The sequence below is a fragment of the Onychostruthus taczanowskii genome, unplaced genomic scaffold (genome assembly GCF_017590055.1).
Source record: "Onychostruthus taczanowskii isolate IOZ18803 unplaced genomic scaffold, ASM1759005v1 scaffold7, whole genome shotgun sequence".
NCBI classification, from domain to species: Eukaryota; Metazoa; Chordata; class Aves; order Passeriformes; family Passeridae; genus Onychostruthus; species Onychostruthus taczanowskii.
Genome location: NW_024504786.1, coordinates 16,729,337 through 16,745,129, shown reverse-complemented (window position 1 = coordinate 16,745,129; position 15,793 = coordinate 16,729,337). Strand labels below are relative to the sequence as shown.

The 15,793-nt window shown below is 37.1% G+C and overlaps 1 protein-coding gene across 4 annotated transcripts in view; it reads left to right on the top strand.

The window, feature by feature from the left end:
- Positions 1-15,793, top strand: part of DPYD (dihydropyrimidine dehydrogenase) — a 336,532-nt gene that overhangs the window by 225,288 nt on the left and 95,451 nt on the right. For 2 of the 4 annotated variants that reach the window (XM_041421778.1, XM_041421779.1), the window contains 2 exons: positions 2,934-3,002; positions 5,443-5,526. In XM_041421778.1, the coding sequence (XP_041277712.1) occupies positions 2,934-3,002; positions 5,443-5,526 (153 nt within the window). Of the gene's footprint in view, positions 1-2,933; positions 3,003-5,442; positions 5,527-11,386; positions 11,506-12,923; positions 12,962-15,793 lie in introns of all 4 variants that reach the window. The other 2 variants (XR_005953933.1, XR_005953934.1) reach the window with 2 other exon arrangements.

Below are 15,793 nucleotides of genomic sequence, written 5' to 3'. Positions count from 1 at the left end.
CTTTATAAATTTCCATGTGTGATTTTAGGAGTAGATCTGAACCTCAGGCATCACTGATAGTTCCCCTAAATGTTCACACATGACAGTGATTATTTCTTTTTCTTGGGCACTGAATTCAAATGAAAAGATTGTAAAGGTGTTTTGGGAAGAACAGTCACTTGAGACAGGACAGTTTTGTTAGCACAGAGTGCTGGGAGATATGCTTCCACCTAGGAAATAAACTTATTTTCAAGTTATAAGAGAACACTGGTGGGGGGGGGGGGGGGGGCGGGGAACCATAAAATCCCTACTATTTTTAAATTTCCATTATTCCCTCTGAGATCATGGCTTTCCTGTGAACAGTCATGGCAAAAATGTAATTTTTGTTTTCAGTTATTTTTGTTATTACAAACCACTGCTTCTGTCAAAAAGTATGGCCTTAATTTTAAACATGAATCCTAAAACTAATCAATATTAAATAAACATGTTGTCTTAATTAACAGCTCTTTGAAACATCACAGATCATGTTCCTCCTCTTTTGTACATTCCCAGCAGAATTTTCAAATTTCATTAGTAACACTTGAGGTAACCTAACTCAACTACTTATGAATCTAGTCAGCTGCCCTTGTTGTCTTACAACTTTCCCCAATGAAGAATTTGGTTTGTTTTAAAGCTCAGTTGTGCAGATTTCTGATGTTCTTTGGATTGTGACTGCAACTGTGAAAATCCTTATCATGTTGTCAGTGTCTGAGCTGCTGGGTTGTTTTTTTGCTTTAGTTGGTTTATAAAAAGCATGAATTTGACAAGATAGGGTGTCTAGATAAATTCCAGTTGCCTTAAAGTTTTCTCATAGATAATTTCTTAAACAGATTTGTCACAATTTTTGCTTTTAAAAAATTAAAGTCCTTTAAAAGAGATTTCTGTTTATTTCCGGATCTCTCAATTTATCTTGGATATTCAAATAGGACACAGAGCAGATTTTGTTTCATTAACATTTGACCTATACAGCTATATAAGATTTTTCTCTATTTAAAAAATTATGGCATAGGAGACTCTTTTTCCCTGTCAGAGGGGAATAAAAGCATGGGCAGTAATGATTGTGTGTGCTTAATGAAGAGTTTGGTCTTATATTTATGCCAGAGGTGAGTACAAATGGGCACCTGCAGGCAAGGCAGGCACTTCATCAAACTCTTCCCTTCTCTCCAGACTGCCATCCTGCAAACAGCAGCCAGAAGGGTGGTGGGTGGGCAGTCTGCAGGTAGGTGGGCTCATTGTAGAGAGTCATCAGAGAAAAACAATGGAAATAATGATGATACGTGGTATTTCCTTTTAAATTAATATGTTTGGAATATGTTTCATTTTAAATTAATAGAATGTAACCTCACCCTGTCCAATTTTCTCCATACCTGCCTTACTTTTCAAAGTGTGTCTTCCTTCCTTCTGAAGATACTAAATATCTCCTCCTTCTTATGCAGATAATTTGGGAGTTTACAGTTTCCAGCAATTGTGTGTGTTTGACAATTTTTCTACACCATGCTTTTCAGTATTTGTTTGAAATGAATGAGTCATTAACCCCCAGCATTATGGGAAAGTTCAAGAGAAGTGTTAAAATGAGGGGGTGACAGATTCAGCCAACCTTATATATTAATGAGACAGTAAAACTTGTTTGGAAAACAAAAAGATTAAAATCAACTGTCACATTACCTGTCAATCAAACTTTCATGTGAAAGTTTCATGTAAGAGGGCCAAATAAACAAGAGCATGGCCAGACACTTCTCTATTCTCCTCTCCTCCTGTTTCCTTTGAACACAGACTGAGCTTGTAGACGTCTATTAAGTTCTCTGATATCTTTTCTGATTTAACCTATTAGCTGCTGCAATATAGTTTTCTGTTGCATTTTTTCTTCCAAACATCACCTTTCTAAGAACTTCATGCAGGAGTGTCTGGGCTTATTTCTCTGCTCATCATACCTCAAATGTATCAACTTCAGAATTTCAACCTTTGGGTCCAGAAGACATGATTTTATTTTAGTCTTAAATGGAAACTAGCACTGTCACTTGGACTGGGCATTGACCAGAGTGGTTAACATTCATTTAATAGTAAATAGGCACTGTATGCAACTGGTAAGGTGTGTGTTTAGGTGCCCCCCCACACCCTGAAGAATCCTGTTAGATCTTATTTTACCTAAAAACATGAACCTCAAGAAATATTTTAGAGGGAGGAGCAGCTAGAGACAGAATCTGGACTTGAAAGGTGCTCAGTGTAATGAAAAAGAAAGGCAATTACACAGAATAGCTCTGGGAAACTGGGGCCAGTCAGTTGACAAGAAATAAAATGTGCATCGTGGGATAACAAAAGCTGGATGTTCCCTGGGCCATTCTCCCAGTCCTGCAGAATTTCTCCACATCCTGAAAGTCTCTTCCCAGTTGCCTCTGGGACACAAAATAGTTCTGGCTGTCTTTCACGGTCCTAAAGTTGCATGGTAAGAGACTCCAGGGTCTGGAATTGATGTGTCCTGGGTTCCTGAAGTCAGCTGGAATGTTGTGTCCATACTCTGCCACACCGGAGTGTAAACTCATGCATTGATGTCTTACCTACCTCTAAATAGCCAAAATGCTTCTGTCATTTGTATTAATAGTAAATAACAACTTCATTCCTCAGGCCTCAAGAACAAGTATGCTGGCAGTTTCCTGGTTGGCTCTGTGTGTAGGACAGACTTTGTTCTCACTGTGTCACATGGCAGAGAGAATGCACACGGACAGACCTTCTTTAAAACCCAGGGGTATAATAGATGAGTTTATTCACTGTTTCTTGTCCCCAGTGATGTCTGCAGCTGTATTTCACTCTGTGGCTCCTGGCAGGCAGCTGGTAGTTCCCAAAGGCAGGCTGTGCAGTTCATGTCTAGAGTCATAGTAATGCACAGTATTACAATAATGTATATATTCTTTTTCCAGGTTCTGATTGCCAGCATCATGTGCAGTTATAACAGGGAGGACTGGACTGAACTTTCAAAAATGGCTCAGGTAATGGTTTCCTAAATGTGTTTCCACACAATTTTCTTAAAATTCTCATTGAAAACAAGAGCTGCAGTAAGGAATTTCTTTAAAGAAATAGATTCAAAGTGAAAAATGAGAATTTAAAACATGTCCATTATAATTTGTTTATTCTGTGTTTCCATTAAAATGATGGAAATGTAAATTTAAAGGAAATCTGTTCCATAAAAATGGTCCCTTGGATTTTTAAGCAATACCTGGAAAGCCTTTAGTCTTTGAATCTATATACTTTTTATTTGCATTTTAAGCAAACTGTATATTATGACAGATGCCCTGATAAAATTTAATTCTGCCTTTGAGAGCCCAACTTGATCTTACCTTGCCTAGAGGCACACTAGTTTGACAGCACCAGAAGAAATTTTGAATATAAAACTCTTGAATATTTAAAGTATAAAGCGCTTATTTAATGCTATTCTAGTTTTAATACAGACTTTCAAAAATGATAGCTGAGAAAGTCAGCATATATAATAGCAGTCAGCAGGCTTTCTATAATATAAATCCAATCTTACAGAAATGCAAACAGACTATGCACCTGAAATTTGTATTCAATTTGAGGAAAAAACTATTTAATAACATGTACCTGTGTCCATAGGGAGTAGTGTAAGAAATACTTATCAGGACTGCACTAATTTCATTCAGAAGGGTGTCTATGTCTGAATGGAAAGCAAAGTTTTTATGTTTAAATTAAAGCATGTTTTCCACATAAAGTATCTAGAGGAAATTACAAGCATAGTATTAACAAATTTAAGCAAAGAAAAAAATTACCTTGTCATTATTGCTAGCATTACCTCATCATTACCTCATGTTTAAATTATAAATATGCTTTTATATAAGTATTGGTAGAGATGTGGATATTTTGAATTTGTGTTTTCATATGACAGAATGTTTGGACATCATTGTTGCTTTATTCAGTGTCCTAAGCCCTCCTGTGGTTATGTAGGGTGACACTTCTCAATTTTCTTCGAGCATTTTAAACCTATGAGGAAAAAAGTCACTTGGGGGACTTAGGGAAGTGAAATGAAACATTTTCAGTAGTTAGCTTGGTAATCTTCAACACTATTTCAATTTATACCTGTATTTACCTAATTGACCATGAAATCATATTTTGGAATCTATGCTTGACAGAAGCAATGCCACTTTTAAACTGATTAGGATGAATGGCTTTACTGTGCCTTTCCTCCTGTTTTTTAACTCCGGTGGTACTGCTGTCCAGCTTTAGGACACATTTCCAATGCGTGCTTGTATTTATGTTACCCCTTTAGAAAAGAAGTGGTTCTCTAAATGCAGTCAATGATGTGTAACCTATGTGATAGAACATTCTTCTTGGAGGTAGTTGTTGGTGTCTGCCCTGTGGAGAGCAGCACTAGTTTGGGCGCCCTGGAATGCACAGCTGAAGAGCAGGGATGTTTAATCGCACGTGCAGGATCCTGCCTAGGAGGTAATGGATGTGGCTTTCACAAGAGCAGAAGCCCCAGAAGGTAGCACAGTGTCTCAGCAGGAGGACGACCTATTCATCCAAAAGGTCAGCTTGTCAGGGAGGCCGACAGCCCCGGCAGGGCCAGGCTCGCAGAGCCGGCCGGAGCGGGGAGGCTTCCTGGGAGTGATGGATGGCTTCTCCCTGCTCACGCACTTTGGGAGCTGCTGAACCATGGCCACACAGCAGGCAAAGTTACTCCAGTTCAATAAGCAAAACAGAATGCAGATGCAGAACAAAACCCTAGTTAGAGCCACTGGAAGGCAACAGGAGAGATGTTCGTGTCAGGCCAGAGCAGTTCAGAAAGGAAGAGGAGCGTGTCTGTGTGCTGCCCTCGGACAGCTCGGCTCCTTCCCCTTTTAATTGTAACTAATAGAGGGCGATGAACAGGAATTAGCATGACTAATATGTTTGTTTAGACTTTTTTTTATATAACCTCTTTTTCTTTAGAAATAAATTTACTTAATGACAAAAGCTACGGCACAGTACAGGTGCCTGCAGAAAATCTGGAGACTGAATCCATTAAAGCAAAAAGGAAACATTTATTACTGAGTTACAGTTCTTCAGAGCACAGCAACACCTGTGTAACACTGCCTGCCAAAGCTCTTAGTGCTGCTCTTAGGCCCTGTAATTACATTTAATTTTTTAACATTTTCCAGAATCAACTCTTTATTCTGCTCATATCTTTTTACTTTGTTTTTTTTTTCTCTAATTTCTTAAGAATCTTTGAAAACCACATCAGTTTTTGAAGTTTTTATCTCTAATGATCAACATGCTTATTTTCTAGGGTATCATAACCATAGCTTTTTCTCTAAAAAAAGAAAAATAAGTCAAATTTCTGAAGAAATCTATTTAACATAAACAGTAAATGCTACAGGAAAGAGTACATTACTTAAAATTAATTTTTCTTTTTTTGTCCTTCCACATGTTTTATAGGTGGCTGGTGCTGATGCGCTGGAGTTAAATTTATCATGTCCGCATGGTATGGGGGAGCGAGGCATGGGACTGGCCTGTGGGCAGGTAGGACTGTAACCACAATCTGTTTAATGTCTCTCCAGCAATCCTGCACTGCCACGTTGATAGTTACACCTCAGGGGGAAAGACACCAGCTGCAGATTACCAGCTTGAGATTTTTAGGTTGTATGTGTTTAAATATTTATTGATGAGAGGAAAAAAATAAAGAAGCTGAGAACGTACAAAATGCTTAGTTTTGCTGAGAACAAAAATGCATTATGTATTTGACAAGGAATATGATGATAACAATTTCAAAAAAGCACTTAGACAGAATTTGTTGATTTCCATTTCAGTGCCCTGTAGATGTCTTTTAAATCACAAGCTAGTAATTACTGCATATATCAGTAATGATTTTGAAGGACAGGAGATACACACGCATTTCATTTCACAATTTTTAACGTGAACCTAACTGTATTTCAGAATCACAGAAGAGGCCATGCATTCTGGTAGTACCATAAAAAGTTAACACCTTCTCTTCTTAAACAGTTAACACCTTCTCTTGTAAGAGCCTGTGTTCAGTTACCTATAGACTTGGTGGTTTATACAGTTGAGATTGGAATTATCCATGCCTGATGTCTCTGCCATGCAGAAATCTGTTGCAGAGTTTATCAGTACATCCCATGACCTCAGTTAGGAGAATGTGTGTTGTTTTGTCCATGGAAAGAAAATATACACATACAAACCCTAATTCTCATACTAATATCCTTTGGAAGCTTGTAGATTTTTGCATGTTTTGGTCATGCCTTGAAATTTGTTTTGGCTTTGAAAAATGCCCAAATATAGTGAATTGAGTCTCTGAAAAATCTTGGTTCACAGTCTACCAGGAGAGATTTTCTAGAGTTTGACCATCAGTTTCTGAATTATGAAGTCTGTTTGATTTCCTATCTTAATACATTCTGGGGACAGGGAGAAGAAGAGGACTAAGGGAATGCAGAGTGGGAATCATGATTATATACCCTAAAACTGACATATTATTATTCACCTGGCCCCTTTGTAGAGGGCTAGTAAGCATCTTAATTCATCCTCCCTCACTCAGTTAAACACATCACTAATAAGAACTGAGGTGTAGTTGGGGAGCAAAACCATTCCCTTTCTGAAACTAGGGAGGCACTAGGAGCTGTAATCAGTGCAACACTTCAAGTGGACACAAGTATAGCTTTATCATAGCAATACTGTCAGGCACAGTGTCCTGGGCATTTTATTGCTTTCTGTGAACAAAATTATGTCAATCTACTCCATGCTGTAGATTATTATTTTTAATGAAAGTAATCTGGATGCTTTTTATCGCCAGTGGTCGTTTACTGAAGTTGTGATTAAAAATGGGAGAGAATCATAAAAGCCCTCCAGGATAACTCTAGCAAAACAGTAGTAGTTATTATTAATTTTTTCCCTGAATCACATTCAACAACAAATTGCTATTTTAGCCATGTTTATAAGTTTTTGAAGAAATTTCCTCCCTTCAGTCTGCAGAGCGTAACTCAGTAGGCTGGCATGTCCCTGCCTGAGAAGGCAGGACACAGTGGAAGGTGCTGTCTGGTCAGGGAGTCAGGGAGAGCCCTGGAGGTCCCAAACTGAGACAGGCTTCTTTCAAGCATGAGGTTTTTTTAATTTTTGTTATGTATGTGTTATTTCCAGCTTTCAGTGGTTGGAGTAATGTATGCATGTGAAGTTGCTTAGATGTGTAGTCAGTAGGGAGCTGTCTGGCTACATGAGTTTTTACATATCTTTCAGCTATTGTAAAATCAGAGAAGCAAATGCAAAATCTGAGCACTCAGGGCTATCGTGTGGATTTGTGACTCTCCATGGAGGAGATCAGATCCATAAAGAAAGAAGGTTTCTTTACATATGCATGCATGCTTTTATAATAACATTTCTGCCTTCCCCATACAGTATGATATTCCTTGGAATTTTTCATATGTTCTACTCTTGCTTAAACATTTTCCTGTGTTTTCTTATTTGTTTTATCAAAATGAGAGCTCAGAAAATAATCAATTTCTTTAGATGAATAAATGAATAAAACAAGCCATGTTTAGAGAGCCAGATTCTAATGTTCTTTTTCAGAGTTGGCTAAAATTAAATTATAGTGATTTTAAATGTAGATTATTGAAGCAAAGGGTGGGGATAAACTGGATTAAGTAATGATATGTGCAACAAGATTTATCATAGCCCTTCAGGGGGCTTCCTCGCACGGTGGCCCCTGGAGACCCCATCAGAAGATACAAAAGTGCTAGATAGTACTTCGGTATTTTAGTATTATTTCTCCCCCACCCCAACCCAGAGCTGAAGTCAAATAGGTCATACACAGGTGGTGTGGGGAAGACAGGGCTCAGATATGCTCTAGAAAAAAAACCCCCACTCGATATCTGGAAGTCAGGGCATGAGGCTTTGAGAGGCAGAGCAGCTTTCCTGGTTGTACCGTGAAGCAGGTTTTCTTAAATCTTTTTGATAACATAATCCATGTCTTCATAAGAATTTTTTTCAAGGATTTAGTCTCTTTCATGCCTAAGCACATTAAATCCTCCGGAAACTACAGAAATTGCTGAGATGAAGACTAATGGCAGAAAAATGTGTATTTTTACTATTTATAATGTCTAACATGTTTTGCCTTTTTGTTGTTTTTAAAAAAGGGAAAGGAAAGGTTAATTATACTGTCTACTTTTTCTTCTCATTCCAATTCCTATGGTGTGCCCACAGGGTTAGTGTAGAAATCTGGGAATATCAGATTTGTTTTTTCTCTATCCTATTTTGTTGTCTAGTATCAAACGCTTTCACTGCTTTATATTAACTGCAGTTTATATATTTAGTATAAATTAAAAAGGATCCTGGTAGATCCAAATTACATATATAAAAATCGGTTCTAGGTATGGCTGTTTGTTTTACGCTGAATTACCGTTCTCAGCTTTTATTTGATTTTAATTCCAAGTCATTAGTGCAGACACTCTGGCGCCCAAACAGCGTAGCTAGCCAGAGGGTAATATTAAGAGGTATCTGTATTGCTGCCAATAAGTTACTTAAAACTGGTTCTGTATAAAATGTCAATTATATTTACTAATGCTGATTAATGATAATAAAGTTAAGGTTTGTATTCTTTTGTAACAATCTGCAATGGTATAAAAGTGGATATCGTTAAAAATTGTAATAGAATTTGTCATTAAGTTTTCCAGCACCAGCACTAATGCACAGATTTTCCTTGAATCAGATAACCTATGTGTACAAAACATTTGATAGTAAACATAAAGACAACATGGTGAACAGCAGATTATTATAAAATGACAGCGTCACTTTCCCACTATAGTTCAATCCTGTAGTAATATTAGCATAAAATTAGGAAAATAATAAATCAAGCATGTGAGATGGTAGCACTCATGTTTCAATGTCTAACTTGTGATGTTGTATTTGTGGTGCACTTTTTGTCCTTCACTGGAAACCATGCAAAGATGTTTTATCTTTTTTTTTTCTTACTTTTCCTTCTAAAGAGTGGCACTGAATATTCAGAATTATTAATGCCATATGAAACCAACAAATTCAAGTGTTTGGTTTTTTGATTTTGGTCTAAAGGTCAACAAGTTTCTCCAGCTACTCTGCCAAGCATGTATAGTTAAATTGAGTCAGTAATCTGAATTTACTTTGCATTCGTGCTAGGATGAAACCCTATGTCTGAGAGCTGTAATGTACATCTCCCAAGAAACATTAGAACAAGATTGATTAGGACAAGTGATACCCAAAGTCTTCAAAATTATCAGTGGGTCTCCTTGGCCTAGTGGGCAGTAAAAAACAACAGAGGGAAGGAAAGAACAGCTTACAGCTACCTGAAAGGATGTGACAAGATGCTGCAAGAGTAGCTACAAAGAGGAGAAGATTATTGTGTGTCACGTCAGATGATAGAGCAAGGGACAAATTGCAGGTTGAATATTTCAAATTGTGCATTAGGAAAAGAATTCCCTAACAAGGTGATGCAGATCAGAAATATGTTGTCTGGTGGAACTGTGTGCTCTCCATCTCCGGAGCTTTTAGGGCTCAGGCAGGCAAAGCTGTGGCCAGCCTCACTGGTGGTGGTGCTAGTGCCAGTCCGAGCGGAACCTCCCAGTACCTGCCCTCCTGGAGTCCATTCGGACAGCCATTTCTGCGGATTCACCCTGTTCAATTCCTCACCAAAGGCACTGTATTCTTTGTACCAGGAATAGGAAATGAGTACTGCATAAAAGGACTTGGGTGTTCACTTGGAGTGAGATTATCAGTATGAACAAGGTCTCAAGCCAAAAGCGACTAATCTCATATTTAAAGATCTTAGCCTTAGTGCTATAAGCAAATATTGCAAAAGTTAATAGCATCCTGGTGTATAACTATTTCTCATTAATTAGTCATACCTTCTAACCCCCCAAAATAGCAAAAAATCTTTGCCTATATCAGCATTTAAGCCCTAGCTTTGGGGAATTGTTTGGTTTTTTTTGTTGGTTTTTTTTTTTTTTTTTTTTTTTTTTTTTTTTAGTTTATATTGAAGAAGGAATGTATATGTCTCTTGTGAGCACTGAAATACAGATTCTGGTGCTTTAACTATTCAGATCATATGTAAAATGAACTTGCTTTGTGATTGTTTTCTTACCTTTATTTTCTTTTTGCTTCGGTTGTACTTGCTACAGTGTCTGCTGCTGGCTGTGCTTACGTTTATTGCCTGCAATTAGGAGGCAAGTTTCATAAAAGCCTACATTGCCTCATTCAGAGGACGACAAATCTGTCAAAAGCAAAAAGAAAAAAACCCCAAAGCCCTGGTTACTCTGCGAAGATGAGAGCTGACTGCATGGCACAATTAGATTTGCTCTGCTGTACCTTGGAAATGGGAAAGATGAGGCTGCTTTTTAATTGAAGTGCACAGCATAGCATGCTAATTCGCTGTTGCTCTGCCAGCAAGGAGCTTGAAGTATTTTAAATAAATGATGCCCCAAACAGAATTTGATTATATCTGTGTTCATGTGACATTCTACTATCAGCCTACAATAATATGCTGGTTAAGTATAATTCATTGAGTCCTGCAGGCAGTATTAGTCCTCGCTCTTCTCTTCTGTATCAGTTATTGCTACAAATTAATGCAAAGTACAGCAGAGTGGTGCTACTCTGGGCTGTAGCAGCAGTGTGGACATTGTCACCCAAAATCCAGTATAAACCAGCATGAGTGAAGTTCGTGTTGGTGTTTGTGGCGGAGTTTCAGGATTCGTACGTCTTGTTGTTCTCTTGCATTGGCCACTGTCATCCATTTTGGCTGGTTCTTCAAAATAAAATCCTAGGTGATCTCAGTGTCTGTGCATCTGCCACTGCCCTTTCTTGCTTTGGGGCGTGTCTTGACCAAATTACTTCTTTCAGTCATGTTTCTCAGAGTCCAAAGTGCTTCAAAGGCAGTGTTAATTCCATAAAAGTGGGTGACTGGGGAGAGGAGGGGAATTGCCTGCTGCCCAAGCAAATGGCTGTGAAGAGGAGCCTTGGTAACTCAACTGAGGGAAAAGCTCAACAGAAGCAGGAGATTCGGTTCCTGAGAAACAAGGATTCCTTGGTTGAGGCAGTGATCCCGTTACTCTGTGTGTGCAGGGATGTGCTGCACTGGGCATTGTTTTGCTGGGAAGGAAGCTAGGATGTGCAGGGAGAAGGGATGCTGCCGATGGCCTGCTTCAACTCCTACAGATGTAGACCTAAACACACTTTTTAGCAGGTCAGGAGATGTGTTTTGTGGACTTATGTTCATGGTCCCACACTGATCATGGTCCAACATCATCCTTTATGATAACTTGGTTTTGTTGTTTAACCTCTTGGATTGGTTTTTAATCTTCTCTGTTGTCAGATGTCTCTTTCTTTTCTTTTTCTATTCATTCTTCAGAATTCTCCTCATAAACGAAACCCTTTTGCTGAGTTCCTTTCAAAGTAAAAACTGATTCATGAGCTATTTAATTGGAAATCTGAGCAGGAAGAGCTTCCTGGCTTTATGGTCACTCCTGGGTAGGTTACATCATTCACCTTCCTCCAGTATCTGAGAATTCTTTTCTATGACCATTGCAGGATTCAAGTGTAATTAAATGTTGTGATTTAAATGGATTTCTTGCATGCATCCTTTTATGTTCTCATGTATTCTATCTTTTAAAAGGAGACAATACTTAATAATGAGGTACGACAGTTAATTGGTGTTTTGTCTAAAGAATTCTGCTTTTTATACACTCAAAGAGAATTGAATTGAAATGCAAAGTTTAATAAATTCATCATCAGAACTCTATTCTGTAATTTCATATTGTGGTGACAACATTTAATCCACTGTTATTGCTTTGAAGGATTTCTAATTGAATTACTCAAAAGACAAAATGGAAAATAGAAAGGGATTATAAATTCAGCAGTAATGTTAACAACCATCCCAACTTGCTGAAAGTTTTTAATGACATGCTATGGCTGTTAATAAGGTTTGAAATACTGTTTATGTGTGGTGACTTATATTTTTGTAAGGGAGGCATTCTCTACAGAATGTATTTCCTTAGCAAATGTAAAAGTGATTCTGTTTCACTGAAAATCATGAAGACATGAAAGCTATTTGGGTTTACACATAATTTTCAGTCTTATTATGATGGAAGCATTTCTGCTGAAATTCACATTATGGGTGACAGATGTCACAGAGAATGTTAGTTTGGTCACTTTATCAGTGACCTGGCACCGTGTGGCTGTTTTAATGACGCTTCAAGATTTTGACTGTTTTAATGACACTTCAATAGCCTAACAGCAATGAAGTATATAGTGAGTGCTTCCCATAAAGGAACAACCCCTTTTTTTTTTTCTTTTAAACCAAATAGCAACCTGTATTTGTTCTTGAAATTGTGTTTTAATGCCCTGAGATGTTTTCAGAAGTGGGAAATGTAGAAAACTTGAGCAAATGCCCGGGCTCTTTGGAATGCCTTTGGGTATGTGATTGCACCATGAGGCATTGCAGTTTTTTGTAACTATAATATCTGTTAAATAGGATTTACTGGAAACAAAGTGATCACCAACAAATAACTGTGCAGGTAAAATAAAATATTTTAAGATTGTTTATCTTGGTGCACATTAGTAATTTTTTCTTTCTGTGGTTTCAGTTTTATCCCAGTGTTGGATAAAGTTAATTAGCAATATATTAACTAGTCTCTTCACTGCCTACACGAGAGTTTTAAGGATCAGACTTGTATTTCTTTAAATTTTGCCTCAGCTCCTAGGAAAGTTAGTTTGCTGGGAAGCTTGCTCTTTACAGTAGCCAAATCTGAATACATGCCCACTTGATCACCATTTTAAAACTGACTGGCAAATTCTTCTCAGAACATAGGTTTTAAATTCCCTAGTTTCGTGTTCCAAAGGTTTATGCTTTCCTCACTTATTCAGTATTTTCTGCCTTATTATTATAGGAAAGGACAGAGCTTGCCTACCTGACCACAAGAGAAAGGTATTTGTAGTTGCAGCCTTCACATATTCGAGTTCAGTGCTTCCCTTTAGAATATTTCATGTATGACGTAAACCTAATCAAACCCTCATGCCTTCTAGCAGGTGACCTCTGCATGAACTAAAGAGCTGAAATATTATTTAATCATGCTGCATACCACTTTTTACAGTGCTATGAGAAACATTATTTTGGCTGGCTAGAAACAACCAGTATAAGATATTCTGTTCTGTCAGAGGTAAAAAGGCATTTTTATTAGTCAACGCTTTGCATAGACCACCACTGTTAAATAAATCTTTCCAGTCAGTGTGTCCAAGAAGTTTACTAGTGATAAATGTGCAGTTTTGTATTTTTCACTTGGAATATTTAAGCCCAGTTGATATTGGAACAAATAATTTGGTAATTTGGACTGCCAACTGTGCATCAACCTATCAGGCTGACTAGTAGTGATCTTTATTCTGGAAACCAAAGAAAATCATCTGACTTAAATGCCTTTAACATTGCATTCAAATCAATAGCTGTAAATACTCATTGCTGAAGTTTTGACAGACCTACCGTAATGAAACAAAAGGACTGTTTTCCCTATCATGTAAGATAACTATAAGCAAATATAAAATGTCTTTAATTTTTTAATTAGGAAGTTTTTCTAACAGATGTTTTTTCTGGTTTTTTAGAATAACATTTTTAAATTAAAAATAAGTGAAACAAAACCCAAACATTAAGAATGTGGAAAAAACACTATGGCGCAACCACCTTCACAGAGAGAGGAATCAGTTTTCAAAACAAATTCAGTTATTTTCCTCTTTGTTCTGGGGAGAAAACAAAATGCTTTTCTGTAATTCGAAAAAGGAGTAATTACAAAGCTGACTAAAGGCAGCAACCAACCTTTCAAGTCTCAGTTGTGCTTGATCTTGACATCCTTCCAATTGCTGTTCTTACTCCCAACACAAATATATGTTTTTTACTTTCCTGTACTGGTCAATCAAAAATCTCCAGCTCATTTTTGACCTTGTCTGCACATGGATTTTCAGTCATGAGGTGCAGCAGTATCCAGAAGGGGTGTAGGAGTGCCATGCTGCTAATAAGATGTCCAAAGAGGATCTCCCACACAGCACTTTGATAAATGTATTCTTGAGTTAGGATGCTGACCTATGTTAAAATTGGCAGCTTTTAGATTAGAAAAGTGAAAACCGTTTGGAGTGGGTTCTTTTTGTTTGGCTTATTTTTGTCTGTTTTTTGACATATGTAAAGCGTCATTCATTTGTGCAGCTCCAGTGGGTACTGCAATAAAGAAACACTGTAACAAGGTACTTCTCCACATTTTTTTAATAAAGTGAGGCAATCAAAGGTTATTTGTCTTGTGCTTTTAACATCTTTCAAAGATTCTAATTAAAGAGCTGACATAGGGAGAAATAGTTGTGATACCAAAGGACAGTAAGAAAGAAAAGGGAGAAAGGGATCTGTTAAAATTGAAAAATTTATTGAAATTCTGATTCTGTAGAAACCCTTTATCTGTCTTTTAAGATTTGTTTTGTTATATGCTTTAGAATTTAAAGTTTCTTTTTTATGTACACCAATTTGTTCTTTCAGTTTTTCAAAGCAGTCTGAGAAGAGCCTGTGACTCCTTTGAGAAGTAGGAGCCCCAGTCCCTTGTTGGCTTTTCTCAATGCCCATTGCTCTCTGTATCGACAGGGTCTCGGAGTTATGACTTCTCAGTTCAGCCATGCCCAAAACCTGGACTTAATCCAGAGTGACTTGTTTTAGCCCAGTGACACGTTGGTATCACTGGAAGAAAAGGAGAATCTCAATTAGGCTCCCCCGAGTGGAACTTGCAGTGACAGATCACAAGGAGCAGCTGATCAAATTTTGACACCTTGCTTGCAGCTTTACTTTAAATTAATAAAGTCCAAGCATCTAGGAATGGAGTTAGGTGACAGGAGTTTTTTAGTTCTTATAACTTACCACAGGGAAAAGAAAGTTCAGTCAGGTCTCTCAAGTCTCACTTAGATTTTTACTTTAGCAAAAACATTGTGAATTGGGAGTCATTACTCTCTGTAAGGTTGGGGTTTTTTTTTTAATTAAATTTAAAGATAAAAATATGTCTTTACTTTCAAGTGGTAATGGTTTTTTGCCTAATTGATAAATCTATAACCAAAAGAATGAAAATAATCTGCAAAAATGAATGGGAATTTTCCAAGCTATACTTCTACATCTTAATATGCAGTATTTTGTAAGCAAAAATGTGCTTGTTTCACTAGTAGAACATGCTTAGTTATATAAGTCATATGATATCTTCTCAGTTTAAAAATATTACAGTTTTTGTTCGAATTATAAAGAGAACATTTTGCTGTGTAAAAACAACATAAATGTATTCATTTACTCAGACTTGTTTCAAAAGACTTTTTTTAAAGAAAGGAGTATTTTAGAGTGTGTAAGAGAGTAGAAAATAAGTATGTCCTTGAATTAAATCAGTGAACAATAGTCACAGTGCACATCGTTGCTATGGTAGTTTAGTGAAATGGTAACTATGTGGAATTTGCTTAATTTTTCTCATCTGAATCTCTGATCTTTTAGAAATGCTTCCGAAAACCCCACCTCTACAACCTCCCTTCACATTGAAAAGACCTCTTGTTTCAAAGTGCAAATTAATTAATAAAAGCTGAAGGCTTAAGTGGGATGAAACATTTTTTATTCTCCTAGAACAAAATATGAAATTATTCATCTTTGGATGAATTGCTATCCTGGATGGGGTTTTCCTGTACCATTTTATAGAAGATATTTAAAGAGCTTTTGAATTTTTTTTTTTGGGTTTTTTTGGTTTGTTTTTTTTTTTGTTTT